The 19,346-nt window shown below is 41.5% G+C and overlaps 1 protein-coding gene across 1 annotated transcript in view; it reads left to right on the top strand.

Moving 5' to 3' along the window:
* The first annotated feature begins 13,702 nt into the window (after positions 1-13,702).
* The window catches only part of pou6f2 (POU class 6 homeobox 2), an 89,908-nt gene continuing 84,264 nt past the window's right edge, over positions 13,703-19,346 (top strand). The window contains exon 1 of the mRNA XM_042308911.1: positions 13,703-14,042. Within this exon, the coding sequence (XP_042164845.1) occupies positions 13,871-14,042 (172 nt within the window). The 5' untranslated portion in view covers positions 13,703-13,870. The remainder of the gene's footprint in view (positions 14,043-19,346) is intronic.

Here is a 19,346-nt window from a genome sequence, read left to right on the forward strand (position 1 = left end):
AGCTAGCTCATGGCTACAACAAAACTGTGAAATGTCTGGGGGACTCGAAGAGTGGTTTGAGAACCACTGCATAGCCTACTGCAACCACATATTTGCTGCTGCTATTACTACAACATCTGTATGGCTGCTGCAATTCTTCTTATTTTTCTTCTTCTTCTACTACTACTACTAAAAGAAGATGTAGTTCTTCCCCTGAGCAAGGCAGTTAACCCACTGTTCCCCAGCCGCCGAGACGTGGATGTCGATTATGGCAGCCCCCCACCTCTCTGATTCAGAGGGGTTGGGTTAAATGCGGAACAGACATTTCAGTTGAATGCATTCAGTTGTACAACTGACTAGGTATCCCCCATTCCTTTAATTCTATAATACTGAAAATGGTCTAATAAAAATAGTCATATATAGGGCTTAATTCCCCCAATGTATTAAACTAAAATACTTGTGCTCTGTAATGTCAGATACAGGTATGGGCGTGATATCAAGACTATCAAACTATCATTGGTCTTCCATCTTTCAAGGTGAGGAAGTGAAAACTTTACCTGTGTATGCTGTGGCTGTGGTATGCCTTTTTAACCTCTATATCACTAGGGCCCAACTCCTCAAATCGAGCTGCATCTTGGCAGAGATGGCTTTACCTCTTACTTCTTCTATCCCACCGCATCACTAGAAGAGGGACCTGCTGGGAAACAATCAACACATTTCTCTCAGATCTGAGTGATTCTCGACAAATCAATACTCCATGCTGGTCTACTGTGAACACGAGAGGCTTTGGCCCTGCAGGTATCAGAGAAGGAACATTTGTTGTCACCTTGCCTTAAAAGCACCTCATAAGTACACATTTCCCTTTTATATTTCTATCCAGTTCTGGACATTTGTAGGCTGGCAAATCTGGGTTCTCCAAGGGTAGGCCTATCAATGTCTGTGTGTTGAGTCTATGTATACTGAACAAAGATATAAACACAACATGTAAAGTGTTGTTCCCATGATTTATGAGCTCAAGGAAAAGATCCCAGAACTTTTCCATATGCACAAAAAGCTAATTGCTCTCAAATTCTGTGCAGAAATGTGTTTACATCCCTCTTAGTGAGCATTTTTCCTTTGCCAAGATAATCTACAGTAACCACCTGACAGGTGTGGCATATCAAGAAGCTAATTAAACAACATGATCATAACAAAGGTGTTTACCATAAAATGTTTACCAAGTGGGACATCCTGTGAAATGTTTTGGTGGTCCACATCAGGGCCTGCTCTAGCATTTTGGGATACCTAAGTGATACCCCCACCAAGCGGGCACATTTTTTTGTGTGTCCTCTGTTGACGGCGGAGAGAACATTTTACGTTTTACACATTTTGCCATGGGGCGGATTTTTTTGCGGCAATTTTATAACAAATTTCATGCAATTCAAATAATTTTACTTATAAAATTACATTTTTTTTCAGTTTTAAAGCAAGCTTTCTGCAGAATGACACATTTTGCCATGGGGCGGAAAGAACATGTTGCCCTTTTATAACATATTTCATGCAATTCTATCTTAATTTGCCATGGGGCAGAGATACATTTTTGCAGTTTTAAAGCAAATTTCATGCAATTCTACACATTTTGCCATGACGTATGTCATGTTAATGATATATGAGTGAGAGTAAGGAGGTCAGAGCCCCTGGGCACATGCCCTGCGTGCCCGGTCAGTATTCGGCCATGATTAGTTTAGATAACTGAAAAATCTAAAACAGTTTTGCTGCCATGTTTCCATTGACCCATTTTTATTAGACAAAAGCAATATCGCAAAAAATCATTTCGATATGTGTAATGGCAATGGCAGATATAGCAGAAATGTTCTAGAGATCAACAACACTTTTATACATTCGACAGGGGTGGATTTTTCATTTGTTGAGCTTTCTTTATTGCAACAAATGATGATGTAAATATTTTTTTCGAAGAAATTATGATTGCTGAATCATTTTGAAGGCACGCAGGGCACGTGATGTCACCCCGTAACTTTAAAACTCCACTCCACATTTAATTCTAAATGCCTACAGCTAGCGAAATGGCCTTTTTTTAAACTATAAAAATAATGTTTCTTTGCAGAACAGATCTACAGGAGTGCAGGTTTCACCATGGCACCGACCGTGACTATAAGTTGGCACATGGGAATTACTTGAATATGTCAAATATTTGTCAATTATTGCATTCTAACCATGCTTGCTTTCACGAGCTACCTGAGACATGAAACAGATTTGTAGAAGGGCATAAAGACTGTCGCTAATTAATGAATGTGCCAATTATTAAAACCCAATGGTCACTCTGACAGAGCTCCAGATTTCCTCTATAGAGATGGGAGAACCATCTCTGCAGCACTACAGCAATCAGGCCTTTATGGTAGAGTGGCCAGACAGAAGCCACTCCTCAGTAAAATGCACGACAGCCCGCTTGGAGTTTGCCAAAAGGCACATAAAGGACTCACAGACCATGACAAACAAGATTCTCTGGACTGAGCTGTTTGGCCTGAATGCCGAGAGTCTTTAGGTGCCGTTTGGTAAACTCCAAGCAGGCTGTCATGTGCCTATTACTGAGGAGTGGCTTCCATCTGGCCGCTACCATAAAGGCCTGATTGGTGGAGTGCTGCAGAGATGATTGACCTTCTGGAAGGTTCTCCAATCTCCACAGAGGAACTCTAGAGCTCTGTCAGAGTGACCATTGGGTTCTTGGTCACCTCCCTGACCAAGGACCTTCTCTCCCAATTGCTCAGTGTGGCAGGGCGGCCAGCTATAGGAAGAGTCTTGGTGGTTCAAAAGTTCTTCCATTTAAGAATGATGGAGGCCACTGTGTTCTTGGGGGATCTTCAATGCTGCAGAATGTTTTTGGTACCCTACCCTAGATCTGTGCCTCGACACAATCTTGTCTCAGAGCTCTACTGACAATTCCTTTGACCTCATGGCTAGGTCCAGTTGTAGAAACATCTCAAGGACTATCAGTGGTAGTAGGATGCACCTGAGCTCAATTTCAAGTCAAATAGCAATTGCTCTGAATACTTATGTTAATAAGATATTTCAGTTTTTTTATTTGTAATAATTTCACAAAAATTTCAAAAAACCTGTTTTTGCTTTGTCATTATGGGGTATTGTGTGTAGATTACTATTTAATGTTTTTTTTTTAAATAAAAGTTAGATTAAGGCTGTAATGTAACAAAATGTGGAAAAGTCAAGGGGTCTGAATACCTTCCAAATGCGCTGTATGCATTTCAATCCTCAGTCTTACTATAGGGCTTTAACTCCCCAAATTGATGCAAACAGAGAGCTGCATCTTGGCAGAGATGGCTTTACCTCTTACTTCTTCTATCCCACCGCATCACTAGAAGAGGGAACTACTGGGAAACAATCAACACATTTCTCTCAGATCTGAGACAAATCAATACTCCATGCTGGTCTACTGTGAACACATGAGAGACTTTGGCCCTGCAGGTATCAGAGAAGGAACATTTGTTGTCACCTTGCCTTAAAAGCACCTCATAAGTACACATTTCCCTTTTATATTTCTATCCAGTTCTGGACATTTGTAGGCTACCAAATCTGGGTTCTCCAAGGGTAAGCTTATCAGTGTTGCCTTTGTGTTGATTCTATGAATTTTTTCACAAATACAGGGTAATATTCAGGATAACAGAGTAAACTTACTTGAATAATAGAAAAAAAAGGACAAAAAAAAAGTAAATATAATGTATAAGTATACACATGTGCAGACTATGATATGCAAGCAAATTCACTCTTGTAAACAATGCAATTTGCCATTTCTGTCAGCATATGACGTCATGAAAACTGACTGGTCCGCTCCACAAAAAAAAATTAGTGTTTCGAAAAATATTTTTTTCTAAAATAAATCTGGCTTGAAATCAATCATTATCTTTGTTGAAATGGAAGGTAGTCCATAGTAACCTTTGCAATAAGTAGCCTAGTATAAGTTGTATCCATAAATATAGGTTCATGTATTTCAATGTAATTTGTGAATGGTCATATACGTAGTTGTTATGCCACATTTTAGAACCTCGCTCAGCTGTTTACCAGTAAACGTTTGTCATATGGGACTTCGTACTCTTAAATGTTTTGGTGGTCAACATTGCCAGATGAAATCATCTTGTTAAAATATTATGAAACACCTGTCTTTTGTGTCAATAACAATAAGATACATTGTAATCTCTATAATCTCAAATGAATTAAACAAACATTTGAGGAAGGTCTATGAATTTTATTTGGTGCATATAATGACATCAGCACATAGGCTAGGAATATTTGGCCATGACCTAGGCCTATATTTGTGGGCCAATTCTCCAGAGTAGTGGGACATAATATACTATAATTTTTGGTGTTGTTGTATTTTACTCCCTTTTTCTTCAAATTTCAATTATGTTCTTGTCTCATCTCTGCAACTCCCGAAGAGGCTCGGGAGAGGCGAAGGTCGAGTCATGCGTCCTCCGAAACATGACACGCCAAACTGCGCTCCTTAACACCTGCCCGCTTAACCCGGAAGCCTCCTTGTGTCGGAGGAAACACCGTTCAACTGACGACCAAAGTCAGCCTGCAGACACCCGGCCCGCCACAAGGAGTCACTACAGCGAGATGAGCAAAGTAAAGCCCTCCCGGCCAAACCCTCCCCTAACCTGGATGACGCTGGGCCAATTGTGCACCGCCCTATGGGACTCCCGATCACAGCCAGTTGTGACACAGCCTGGAATCGAACCCGGGTCTGTAGTGACACCTCAAGCACTGCGATGCATTGCCTTAGGCCGCTGCACTATTCGGGAGGCCCCGGGACATAATATACTGATCAAAAAATATAAACGCAATATGCAACCACTTCAACAATTTTGCTGAGTTACAGTTCATAAGGAAATCAGTCAATGGAAATAAATTAATTAGGCCCTAATCTATGGATTTCACATGACTGGGCAGGGGCGCAACCATGGATGGGCCTGGAAGGGCACCGGCCCACCCACAGGGGAGCCAGGTCCAGCCAATCAGAATGAGTTTTTCCCCACAAAAAGGCTTTATTACAGACAGAAATACTCCTCAGTTTCATCAGCTGTCCAGCTGGCTGGTCTCAGACAATCCCGCAGGTGAAAAAACTGGATGTGGCGGTCCTGGTGGTTACACGTGGTCTGTGGTTGTGAGGCTGTTTGGATGTACTGCCAAATTCTCTAAAACGATGGCTTATGGTAGAGAAATGAAAATAACATTCTCTGGCAAAAGCTCTGGTAGGCATTCCTGCAGTCAGCATGCCAATTGCATGCTCCCTCAAAACTTGAGACATCTGTGGCATTGTGTTGTGGCCATTTATTGTCTCCAGCACAAGGTGCACCTGTGTAATGATCAAAATGTTTAGTCAGCTTCTTGATATGCCACACCTGTCAAGGGGGTGTGTCACGCCCTGGCCATAGAGGCTTTTATTCTCTATTTTGGTTAGGCCAGGGTGTGACTAGGGTGGGCATTCAATGTTCTTTTTTCTATGTTTTTGTATTTCTTTGTTTTTGGCCGGGTATGGTTCTCAATCAGGGACAGCTGTCTATCATTGTCTCTGATTGGGAACCATACTTAGGTAGCTCTTGCCCACATGGGTTTTGTGGGTAGTTGTTTTCTGTATAGTTAGTTTCCTTACAGAACTGTTCATTTTCCTCTTTGTTATTTTTTGTTCTAGTGTTCTGATTTTAATCAAATATCATGAACACGTCTCACGTTGCACCTTGGTCCAGTCATTCACAGGAAGAGGATCGTTACAGGGTGGATTATCTTGGCAAAGGATAAATGCTCTCTAGCAGGATAATAAACACATTTATTTCAGCTCATGAAACATGAGACCAACACTTTACATATTGCAATTTTTGTTCAGTATAGATGCCCAATTGTTTTGATAATAAATAACTGAGTAGGCTATTATAATAATGTACTGCCTTTAGCAACGCCTGTTACAGCTATTCTGCAAAGTAGAGCCTTGAGAGCATTATGCATCTAGTATAATATATTAAATAAGGTAGCCAACACACACATTTAAGTTAACTATATTAGTCGAAATGAAATCAAATTGTATTGGTCACATGAGCGGAATACAACAGGCGTAGACTTTACCGTGACATGCTTACTTACAAGCCCATTCACAACAATGCCGAGTTAAAAAGTAAGACAAATGCTAAAAAATACAATTAAGGAAATAGTAACACAATAAAATAACAATAACGAGGCTATATACAAGGAGCACCTGAACCGAGTCAATGTGCAGCGGCACAAGGTAGTTGTAGGTACATGTCGGTAGGGGTAAAAGTGACTAGGGAATCAGGATAGATAATAAGTGCAGGCAGCGTGTGTAAAGAGTGTGAAAGTGTGTCTGTGTGAATGTGTGTTTGGTGTCAATATGCATGTTTGTGTATGTGTATGTGTGTGTTGTAGTGTCAGTGTAGTATATGTGAGTGAATGAAGTCTAGTGAGTGTGCATAGAGCCGGTGCAATAGAATCAGTGCAAAAAATATATACAAATGTAAATAGTCCGGGTAGCCAATTGATGAACTGTTCAGGAGTCTATTGGCTTGGGGGTAGAAGTTGTTCTGCCGTGCGGCAGCAGAGAGAACAGTTTAGGACTTGGAGTGCTGGAGTCTTTGACAATTTTTAGGGCTTTCCTCTGACACCATCTGGTATAGAGGTCATGAATGGCAGGGAGTTCGGCCTCAGTGATGTACAGGGGTGTATTCATTCCGATTCTGTTGAAAAACATTTCTTAAACGGAAGCAAACGGAGCAAAACTGGGATAAACATACCTGAATTTGTCCAATTGAAATTCTTGTTTGCAACTATTGGACTAATGATTATACCCTAGATCAGCTAGATGCAGGAAGGAGTGTACAAGGAGGTATTGAATGTATCGCTGTCTGTCCATGTGTTACTGTCTGTCACCTCAATTTTTTCTCTCGACCTGTGTGCAACTACGTTGTAGACTTTAATTCGTAGGCTAGGTTGTAGCAACCTCATGATGGATATAGGGAAAATGTGAGTATCATGTAGTAGCCTAAACCTATGGTTGTTACATTGAACTGGGTGAATGGAACATGAATGACAGTCGTCCAACATGCTGCAATAGCAGTAAGGACATGCTCATGAAAAAAAACGTCACCAACTGCCGACGGTTTGCACCATGATAGGTCCTTCGGGGTGTGGACACAGAGGAACTGAGGAACTTGAAGCTCTCAACCCGCTCCACTACAGCCCTGTCATTCACATCCACTACAGCCATGTCGATCGTTTCCTGTAGTCCACGATAAGCTCCTTTGTCTTACCCACGTTGAGGGAGAGGTTGTTGTCCTGGCAGTGCGGCTGTCTCATTGTCACCGGTGATCAGGCCTACCACCGTCGTGTTGTTGGCAAACTTAATAATGGTGTTGGAGTCGTGCGCAGCCACGCAGTCGTGGGTGAACAGGGAGAACAGGAGGGGACTAAGCATGCACCCCTGAGGGGACCCCGTGTTGAGGGGCAGAGTGACAGATGTGTTAAACTACCATGACAACCTGGGGTAGCCCGTCAGGAAGTCCAGGATACAGTTTGCAGAGGGAGGTCTTCAGTCCTAGGGTCCTTAGCTTGGTGATGGCACTGTGGTGTTGAACGCTGAGCTGTAGTCAATGAACAGCATTCTGAAGTTGGTGTTCCTTTTGTCCAGGTGGGAATAGGCAGTGTGGAGTGCAATAGAGATTGCGTAATCTGTGGATTTGTTGGGGCAGTATGCAAATTGAAGTGTGTCCAGGGTTTCTGTGATGATGGTGGTGATGTGATCCATAACCAGCCTTTCAAAGCATTTCATGGCTAAAGATGTGAGTGCTACAGGGCGGTAGTCATTGAGACATGTTACCTTAGCGCTCTTTGGTGCAGGGACTATGGTGGTTGGCTTGAAACATGTACATATTACAGACTAGGTCAGGGAGAGGTTGAAAATGTCAGTAAAGACACTTGCCAGCTGGTCAGCATATGCTCTGAGTACGCGTCTTGATAATCTGTCTGGCCCTGCGGCCTTGTTTAAAGGTCTTTCTTACATCGGCTAGGGAGAGCATGAACAGCTGGTGCTCTCACGCGTGGTTCAGTGTTGCTTGCCTAGAAGCATTAAGCCAGTGAAAAAATAGTTATTGTCAAGGTATCAAGAGGAATATAATGTTTATTGTCCAACTTATCATTAATGGAATACAATGTGTTATTGTCCAAATTATCATTAATGGAATGGAATGTGTTATTGTCCAACTTGTCATTAATGTCAAATAAGGTATAAATGTAATGTTTTTCAACAAAAAGTATCTCCATGCAAATGTGATAGATATGGGCTGGGATCAGCTATTAATTTCTATCTAAGCAGGAAAACAATATCTTCCTCTAGTTGACATTCAGAGTATTGCTTCTCCCCTAATTATGATCAACCAACAGTAGATCCAACCCACTGCCCCCTTCTGCAATTAGTTTGTATTAGACAGTGAATGACTAACACTCCCTGTTGACATGAAAACTCAATGAAGTGATTCTTTCAATGACGTTCACTGCAAGAAGTCACTCCTGGCATCTGAGGCTGCCGTTGCCAGCTTGGCCAGAGAGAACAATACAGGCTATGATAGGCTCATATTGTATTTATTGGGGGGGAACCAGTAGAGTAAAAACATTTGTGCTCATTCTCCTGCCTCTCAAACTAGAATGATATTTATAAGGCTTTACTCTGCTGTGGTAGTGGTGTGGCTTGGGTCCAGATGGGTGCTATAGGCATGATTTGTATCTGCTTTATTGAGATTGAGTTCCACCCCCACCTCCTCTTATCCATCCTCAGGAGACTTCTAATGCACTGACACCAGTGGGGAATCATTTTTTTCGTTACAATCTATTTAGCAATGATTTATCGATCGCTGCCTCTTCCCTCATAGAAAATTACCAATCCTTTTTGGGAAATCAGATTTTCACACCTTTCATGAGAATGTGGTTATGGTGCAGGTCCCAGGGGTGGCCGGGGGAGGCTGGGGTAAGTTGACTTTAAACTCCCATGGTGCTGTGTGGCTCTCTGGACCTTTCAGTCGTGATAGTGGCAAATGTAACGTTGGCCCAGTGATACCCCTCTCTATTTCCCTCTCTTTTTTCCCAGCACAGCTGTCTGAGTTTGTAATGTTTTGTTTTTTAAATGAAATCTAATTGCAGATTTTGGGTAAATGCAGACTACAGGAGATATTGGAATTAACATAAAGATGAAGTGACCTTCTTAAAGTTGATACATTGCTGTGTCATTAAGCCGGTTTTGAGCAGATCTACAGTATGTAGTGTAGGTTAGACCTGTTCTGTAGAATGCTGAGGGAGATGCGTTTCGAAATGACCAGTCATATGTCGCACTGGTAAAGGTAAAGGTAAAGGTAGCTTTCCCCTGCTCAGATGTTGCATGCACCAACCAATCTGGTGCCGTCGGGCACCAGATTGCTATATCATATGATATGGTTAGCTGATACATAAAATACCTATCCAGGTATCGTAAGATCTGGTCAGCAACGTCTGAGCAGAGGAACACGACCAAAAGCTTGTTGCATTTTCCACAGGGAAAGCTTCCCCTGCCCTTGTAGGAGGAGTCAGATTAGACACAGCAAAAGCTTTGATGCTCCAGAATGTCAGCACTGTGGATTGATGTAACAAAAAAACACACTCCTGGCCAATCAGGTTATTGTATTTGTTGTGGATCTGCTGTGTCTCCTGGTTTGCAGGCTTCAAAGAACTCTTTTTAATATACAGTCTTTGATAGTCTTCGGCCTGCGCTGATCCATTATGGCATGGCATTTTGGAGCGTTTATTTTATTTTAGTGGAGGTAGGGAACCTTAATCATTGATTATTAATGAGAAATATGAAAGAGAGACGTACATTTTCCTGTTGGATGGTTTAAACGGTCATTCTGGGAAAAGTCGCCCTATTCCATTCAGAGAATAATGTGCTTACGGGAGAGATACCTTACATTAAATTTCAAGTTAGCCATCAGTTTACTGTATGATACCGGTATCATACTGGAGTCACATGTCTATAAAGGATAAGAAAGCATCAGAGCATATTTATTGAAAATACTGTATATTTGATATTTCACTTGACCTTTTTTCAGTTATTTATTTATATAGTTTTGTCTTAACATGGGAATAGCTGGACACTACTGTAAAAGCCGCCCAGTGCACAACAGATGTGCCATAGTGGGGGAATGGGTGGATAAACAGTATGTTTCCCTACCCTAAGGGGGAGACAAATCATCATCTCTCATAGCACATGCAGCATGCCATAGAGGTGCTGGATGGGACATTATACAATACCTCTGGGGCGTAGGGATGCATTATCCTTCCATTTCACCAGCATTATCCTTCCACCCGCCAGCATTGGTGACAATGACGTCACTCATTTTTGCTGAAGCATATTCTCTTTTAACACTCCTCTTGTATAGGCATTTGTTTTTCTAAATCTCAGAGGACTTCTCACTGTAACTTCTCACAGACAACTTCTCCGTGTGCTTTTTATTATTATTTGGAGACTAACTTTCTTCAGGTGAAAAGAAGGGCTTATTTACCCTGCATCTTGTACTCAAACACTGCACACAAGTGTAACCACTCTGCTATCTCCTCGGGGACATCAATTGTGATCTAAATGTAAGCAACACATATTCTGCCACAAAGAATGATCTATTCTTAACTTATGACAAGTGACTGTGAGTATGTCAATGGCGCCTTAATAAAAGAAGACAATAGTTGTCATACTGAATCAGTTTATAGATTTACTGTCAAATACCTGGATATGATAGCTTTGGAACAGGGTAACTTGCAGAAAACAAATAGCCACTGTAAATTGCCCATTTCTTTTTGCGTTTAGAACATTTATAGATTATTCATTTCAATTGTGTAATGTGTTATAAATTAGGAGTATTCACTTATAATTGTAAAATAATTATTGTCATAATAGTATGTTAGAACTTACTCGATTCTGAAGGCCAAGGCTATATGTTTGACACCGAACAGGGTGGAATTATTATTTTTATTATTATTATTTTTACCACCATTTGTATCCTTGTTATTACCATTTACTCTTATTCTTTTTATTATTCTTAACATTACTTCATTATCATTCTCTTCCAGCGTCCAGAGCCTTGAATTTCGGTTGAGCTGAGCGTGGTCGACCAAGGCAGAAGTCCCTTGCTCAGGGGGACAACGGCATTAAGGCCATTAGCTATTAGCATGGATATCTGATGAGCGCTGAGGGCTCTGTGCTGACCACCTCTTTCATGGACACTGAGGGTAGGGACGGAGGAGTGGGAGGGACGGAGGGGTGGGAGGGACAGAGGAGTGGGAGGGACGGAGGAGTGGGAGGGACAGAGGAGTGGGAGGGACGGAGGGGTGGGAGGGACGGAGGAGTGGGAGGGACGGAGGGGTGAAAGCCAAGTGCTTTTCCCTGTTCCTGCACTGAGGCCATGGGGACTAAGGCAACCCCACTCCCCCCTACTCACCCCACTCCACCCCTAAGCCCCCACACCAAACACACCCATTCCCACTTCGGCTAAAGAGCTGCACCCAGAGCCCTTTTTTAATCATGTAATTAACAGCCCTGGATGAAGGAGGAAGAGACCGATGCTGTGCCTATCCTCCAGCAGACTTAGAGGCCAGTGGAACTGATGATTAGAGCTGTGATCTCATTACCACCACTTGTTTAGAGTCTGTCAGGAAGAGAAATGCCAGCATTACCAACACTCCTTATATGATGAAAAGAGGAAAAGGGAAAGAAATGGAATGATGGACAGATCTGGACCCTGCCTTGATCTAAACGTCCATTGATTATTATTCTATTTCTCATCATAACTGGTGGGGGAAAGATTCCCCTTTCTCTTAATTTTTCCCACATTCCAACAAAAGGCACTACCTTCATTTTTATTCTATTTTAAATGTTGTCTTGCGAACTCTCATGCCCCGGTGAAAATTACATTGTGAAATTTCAGCACCGCCCGCGTTCCCTGCTGCTGTCCCTCTGAGCTTTCAAACAGCCGACAGACTGTGAAGAATAAATAATAAAAAACTATTGATTATTTTGATGACTGCAAGATTCAATTAGGTATTAATTTTGCCCTCCAGTGGACCTATCAAGCGACTCAAAGGATAGGAGATGGGAGGTGGGGGTGGGCCCAAATGGATGCAGAGAGAGCGTAAGACCAGCCTCAGACAGAGGGGAAAATGTGTTTACCTCGCCAGGCAGAGAGGTGCATTTATGCTCAGAGTTCCATATTTAAGTGCTCCACCAATGAAGCCCTGATGACAAGCGACATTGTTACCAGGGATATGAGTATTGACCAGCCGGCTCGCCTTTGGATGACAGCTACTATTTCCATTGATGAACATTTTCATAGATTATCATGTCATATCAAAGCCCCCCCGATTCCTCTGATGAGCGCATTAAAAGAGCCCCTCTGGGCAGGAAAACATCGACCACCCTGGCAGGAGTGGGGGTGGTGGTGTACTGGCGCAGGGGCAAGGTTGACCCCCCTTTCCCTCTTGCCATACATGCTGGTCACCTGTCCCCATCTCCAACCCATTTAGACTGAATGTTCTTGTCCATAAATAAGGCAGCGTGAGTGGGACAGAGTTTTACCTCTCTGTGTTACTGCGGTTCTTTGTGTGTCTCAGAGCAGGAGGGAGGGGGAACAGTCTGAGGTGACACGAGGGAGAGGAGACACAGGAGAGGCAGAGAGAGAGAGAGGGAGAGAGAGAGAGAGAGAGAGAGAGAGAGGGAGGAGAGAAAGTAGAGTTGACATCTCCAGTGCTTGTCTTGGAAGCAACCTCAGGCTTGAACCCACAGTGGCTATTCAGATGCAACAAGGTTGAGGAGGCTGTTTCTGTTTTGTAGCAAGCATCATGCACTAGCTGGTCTCTGCTCTGTGGTGGCGAGCATGTTTTAATTGGTTTCTGTCAGATTTTTTGGACATTCAGAAGATAATCTTTTCCGCTTTTTTTGTCATTTAGTGGAGCTTCATTTAGGTATGTATGCTTTTTGATGGTTTATTTATTTTGTGCACTTTTAGATAGTTGCACATCAGTAATTAGCCAGGTTACTTCATTACGTGATACATTACTTTGTTAATAATTCATTGACAGTCATTGTAATTCCCTCCAGTTTATGGTGGTTCGTGTTTTGTAAAAATGTGAGACATTGGAATTTCAAAACGTAATTTGGGGAGGACCTATGATATGCCGTGATCTATTCCTGCTCTTGATTGGAAGAGGCCTTAATCGTTCGCTGGTTGCCTCTGACTAATGCAGAAGAATAAGGACACCTTTGACTTCTTGCTCTTACTGAAAGTATCGTGCAGGCTTTACCTTTGAGAAATGAATAAAATGTCTACATAGATGTTTTTTTTTTTTGTTTGTAATAGCAGATACATCTTTAGCAATTTAATTTCTAGGTACAGTATGCGTGTACAGGATGAGTGTAATGGTGAACTTGTGACACGTCTGTTCTGTTGATATTATCGAGCCTGGAGAAGTGTGGAGAACCTTTAAGGCTGGAAGGTATAATGGCAAAGCCATACGAACCTTAGCCGCTCTTCACTGGGCAGGCTGCAGCCAGCAATATCAGCGGGAGCAGCACCAGTCTCAGATACAAGAGCGAGCGCTAGAGAGCGAGAGAGGGAGGGGAAAGGCGGGAGAGAGAGTGATGAGTGAGCGATAGAGGGGAGACACCGGGATAGAGAGAATGGGAGAGTGAAGGGGGGTAGACAGAGAGAACAAGCCGGCGTAGAGTAGTGTGCTGCGAGGCAAATCTAACCACGTTGTTCTGTTGTTTTCCCCACCTGGGTTCCCCAGCTCCCTCCACGATCCGATGATTACAGGGCAGCTGAGCAAACCGCTGCTCTCCCTGCGCAGCGAGATGAGCGTGGCGGAACTCCGGGCCGAGGACAAAGCGGCCACCCCAGATAGCGAGCTCAACGACGAGTCCCTGCTCCTGTCCTCCGAGGCCAGGGACAGAGAGGACATTCCCAACAAGCTCTATGGTGAGTCCATGGACAGGACAGCTCTCGGTCTCTCCTCTCCCTTCGGGGACTGGTTGTGGCACGAGAGACCAGGTGCTGCTGGAGCGGGTGCTAGAAGACTGTGATAGACCTAACTAAGTTGAGGTGCAGGGATTCGGGGAAGAGGTGGATGCAATAGGGTTGGTTGCCTGAGTTGTAGTATGGTAGAAGACAAGTTATTTAAGTGAGTTTTCAGATGATGTGGTGTTTTACATGTTCATTATCTCATCATGACTTTTTTCACTGGAAATATAAGTATATATATATACTTATATATAAATATAAGTATATATATATAAACGGTTTGGTATTTTGTTATGAGTCTTGTGCTCATTGATTAATTGATTTATCTTTAGAAGTTTATCTTGAGAAGTTTAGGTGTGGTAACATTTTCAAATAGAATGTTGTGAGAGTCCCCATCAGGTGATTATTCAAATATCACACTTGGAGTTGTTCAAATATCACACTTGGAGTTGCAATGTGCCTTTAGGCATAGGCATACACATTTAGGAATTAGTGTTTGTATAGTTTACATAGATTAGATTGGTAGGACAGACGAAAATATTTGTGACAAGTGACCCTTCCTTTCATAACTTTGAAAATAAGCATATATGGCTGCGTTTACACAGGCAGCCCAATTCTTTCATTTTTCCACTAATTGGTCTTTTGACCAATCACATCAGATCTTTTTACATCAGATCTTTCTCAGAGCTGATCTGACAGGTGAAAAGACCAATTAGTGAGAAAATAAATCAGAATTGGGCTGCCTGTGTAAACGCAGCCTATGTCTTGGAACGTGGCGTTTTATATTTTGTTGCTTGTGTGAAAGTGAAAAGTGTGAAAGTTGTGACAAAATATGCAAAATTAGAGAGAATGTTAGGCTATATTGTATCAGGGGGAAAAAATGCCTATGAATTGAGCAAGTGGTGAGGATCTCTGGCTTTGGTTTTGGTTTGTGAAATGTGCTCGTGCTTGATTATCTCTGCAGTGGTGGATGATCACAATGTATTCTTATGTAAGCAACTAACAATTGTTGTTGTTGTAGTCCAATGGCAAATAACGGTATGAAGATGAATTGATATTTATTAAAAGTATATACAGTAAACACATTTAAATCACTTAATATAACATTAGCAATTTAGACATTGAAATGATGGTCAAATTAATAATTGTTGGAAAATGGCCTATAGTTCTTATAGGGAATTACATTTAAATACTACAATTAGAATATTAAGAGATACTAATTAGAAAAGAAATGGATGTCATTTTAACAGATAGAAAATATGTATTTATCCATCTCTCTTATTCATTTCATGTTCAGGTTCAATTACAGTTGTGATCAAGTTAATTAATATGCTTTTAGTTAAACTAATTTACTTATCCAGGCAGTCTAATTTAATCCCAGGTCATAACAATGAATCAATAGGTCTAATGAGATTAAAACGTGTTTTATAATGAAACCATAAAGGTCATAACACTATGTCTAATATTGACTGCTGTAACATGTAGATTCAGCCTCAAAGTAAAGCTTGTACACAACCTCAATTATTTCAACTTGTTTGTTTGGATTTTCCTCAGATCCTTTTTGATGGAAGAATTGGCACTCAGTTTTTAGTCAATGCGGTCACAAAAATAATTCAAACACATTCAGTCACTCACTAATCCTTACTTACACCAAATGATCACTCAGTAAATGTTTGGTGCCATCAAATTTATGTGTAATAAAAAAACAAACATGTAGCGATTCCAAAATTGATGTGGGTAATACGGATCTAAGATATGCATTTCTGCTTTTTAAAAAGGCACCACATAGGCCTCCTTTTTTTCTTATTCTACCAATTCTCTCAGGTGTTGCAATTAGACTGTTTTCATTAAATGACCTAATAGAACCGTGGAGAGGCTAAAGTTGACTTTTTTGTTCTACTGTGCTGCAGGTGTGGGTGATGGGAGGGGCTATGATGTGGTCTATTTAAGACCACATTTTACTCTGTGCTTTCATCAAAGGCTATTTCATGGTACAGTACTTTTAGACTTAGTACACATCTGAACATGCTTTTAAGGTTATGAGTCAGTACTCAGCCGTTAAGGATGTAATACGTCTATTTCTGAAAATGCCCATGGACATCAGTGTAAAAGATTATTGACTAAAATTCCATGAACCCCCCCCTTCAAATTACAGTAAATGTCGGTGTGTGCAGAGAGGGTTTTAGTGGTCTGAAGAGATATGCAAACTTGTGGAATTACAAGATAATGGATTTAATATGTTTTCATGAAAGAAAACAAATTGAATTGTGTCTTCCAGATAATATTGATACAAACTACTACAGTACTACTTATACGTGATTATATTGGTAGGAAAATACATACTCATATTAACGTACTACATTATAAACATAATAATGACAGTATTATAGTAATACAAAAAAAAGACACATTGTTCTGTAACATAAACATCCTATGAAAAAGTAGTACCAAAAGAACAAATACCAAGTTATGTACACACGGACTCTGACGAGAAGAATGCAGTCATCATATGGCATAATTGTAGATTATTCTATTTGGCCTTACAGTAATGTATGTGTAAGGTTTGATGTGGGTTTATAGGTGGCAACAGAGCGTAGGCTACCTCGAGCTCAGATTATACCAGAAAAACAGAAAAATATTGATGTATTATACTCACCATACATACACACAAAACATATTAAAAAAACATTTGGATTCTGCATTTGGCCTGCACTTAGCTACAATACCTTAACTCCTTTTCTATTGAAACACTGTCAGCACAACAATACATACCATTTTTACATCTCATTTACTTTTACGTGTCATGATGTTTTTTTTAATTTGGCAATATTGTGACTTTCTCCCCCATATGTGTTAGTTAAGGGAAGGGGGTGCGCTTCCTGAGAGAAAACATTGAGCACGTGTGTTACAACCCACTACACAGATGTACTGCACTCAGTACTAAGACTTGGAGGCATTACGATAATGCAAAAAAGAGATGCTATCTTTTCTCATTTATGTGTGCTGCCTGCTGCCAAAAAACACAAATATATCACGTTAAAACAAGTTGAGTTTCTAATAATCACTGGATAATCAGGGCTATAATCTCCTTTTGGATGAATTCTAATGATCAAGTGCAGGAAATCACTTACACTCGTTAGTACAGATAACATCTGGAGTGACCCATTGCTGGTGACGTCCTCCAACACCATTGGTGCCCAAGAGGAGCAATTGCTCTAACAGTCTACCTGGAACACCAATCATAAACAAGGCCGTGTTACATTGGACATAAAAAGACGAGAGAGGCGTTGGTTATTGCTAAATGAATAATTCATCAGACGGCAGCTGTCCCGTTATGATAAAGCATACAGTAGCCAGGTACTGTATGGTGTGTGTTTTTGTGTGTCTGTACAGGTTGTGTGTTTTGGGACTAGACACGTGAGTGGTGCAAAGGGGACGATAGTGTGTAGCCTGGCAGTGTTGTGTTCTGTTGTTGCCACAAAGCACCACTTGGCTGAACTTCTGAGAAGTATTTTGGGGGAAGGTTCTCCAAACAGCCTCACGTCCTGATCAGTGTACAGCTCCAGCTGTCATTCAAATGAATTTTTTAGGATATCCCAGGGCTAGGCTCTCCAAAACAGAGACTAGGGTAACAGGTAGCTCATTCATCTCAACACTGTTGCAATTCTCTGTAATAAGCATCAAGCCTTCTTTCACTTCACCTTCAGACTCCTGATAACAGCTGAAGCCCATTAGTCCATGTTTGTTTGTTCTCTCTCTATCTCCCTCCCTTTATTTCTGTATCTCTCTCTCTCACACACACACACACATTCAATTATAGACCATTTCTGCTGAACAGACTACAATGATAAAAAATATTTCCTAAATGAGAAATGACATCCTTCATATTGCAATGCACTTTTCTTAAACGGCCGTTGTTATTGTTATAATACTGTATTTAACATAAATTACAAAATGATAACAGAGTTATGTAAATGTTATAAATACGGTGGTGTGTTTTGGTAGAGGATGTCTTGATATGTGACTGGCCAGAGTTGGTGTCTCTTGTGGGGCTGATGGAGGAAGGCATGACTCTGCCCATAGGCTGTGCCTGGGGTGTGCCCTCAGAACCACTGCTCCTCCCGGGAGACTTGGCACAACGTAGAGGCAGTCAGGACATGTGGTTGCCAGGCTACCCAGCCTCCTTGCTCCAGCCAAACGCTACAGTCAGGAGATGAGGGAGGGAGAGAGGGAGAGAGGGAGGGAGGAAGAGAGAGAGGGAGAGAGAGAGGGACAGAGGGAGGGAGGGAGAGAGGAAGAGAGAGAGGGAGAGAGAGAGGGAGAGAGAGAGAGAGAGAGAGAGAGAGGTAGCTCAACTCCTCTCACGAAGCAGCACTGCTCCCCTAACTGCAGGCCACAGGGCAAAGTGGATGACAGGAGGATGGTTGCTGCTCACAAACAAGAAAAAGTGTAATGTTAAGCCAAGGTTGTACTGTATCTTTGTGCACACGTTTGTTTATGCATGTTTAGCCTATGTTACAGGTATGTGAGGTATGAAGACTCCATGCTATCTTATCAGCCTCCTTTAGTCCCCTTTGCCATAGACTACAGAGGCATGTACTCGAGGTTAAGGATGGATACGTATCTCTTTACGATGGCCGAAGCAAACTTTTATAAATGTGCAGGTTTTATTAAGGAGATTGATTATACTTTGAATTTCTTCATCAGAAAAAAAAATAATGAAGACTCCAAGTTGTGGTTTAAATGTTTGATAATGTATGTGGATGTCCAATGCTCCAGCGTTTCCCTCTCCAATGTATTCTTGTGTAGTTTTATGTGTCCAAGTAAAAAAAATTGTGGGATGTTGAGAGAAATCCTGACTCTTAAGATTGTGTTACATTTTTGACCCCAGTTTATTAGCCAAGCTATGATTGTCCATGTGTCTCAGCACTATACTCAGGATTCCATTATGTACTGAATCATAGTAAGTTCAGCTCCGTGAACAAACCCCTTCTGGATAATGGTCATTAAGCTACTAATATGAGTCGTTTCAGATACTTTTGATTTGGTTAAGAAGTCCCAAGCCACCAACCTAACATATTAGACAAAATCCACAATATTATTTGCTGTTGATGGACTTCCAAACTTTTTGTGACGCAACACTTCACAATGTTCGTTGATGATTTAACCCAGAACAGCACAATTTATAGTTACTTTGGTGGGTGGGGTCAATGTAGCCTACTGTAACGGCTCTCTTCTATCTCCTCCTCTGACGAAGAGGTA

This window comes from Oncorhynchus tshawytscha, linkage group LG29 (genome assembly GCF_018296145.1).
Source record: "Oncorhynchus tshawytscha isolate Ot180627B linkage group LG29, Otsh_v2.0, whole genome shotgun sequence".
NCBI lineage: Eukaryota > Metazoa > Chordata > Actinopteri > Salmoniformes > Salmonidae > Oncorhynchus > Oncorhynchus tshawytscha.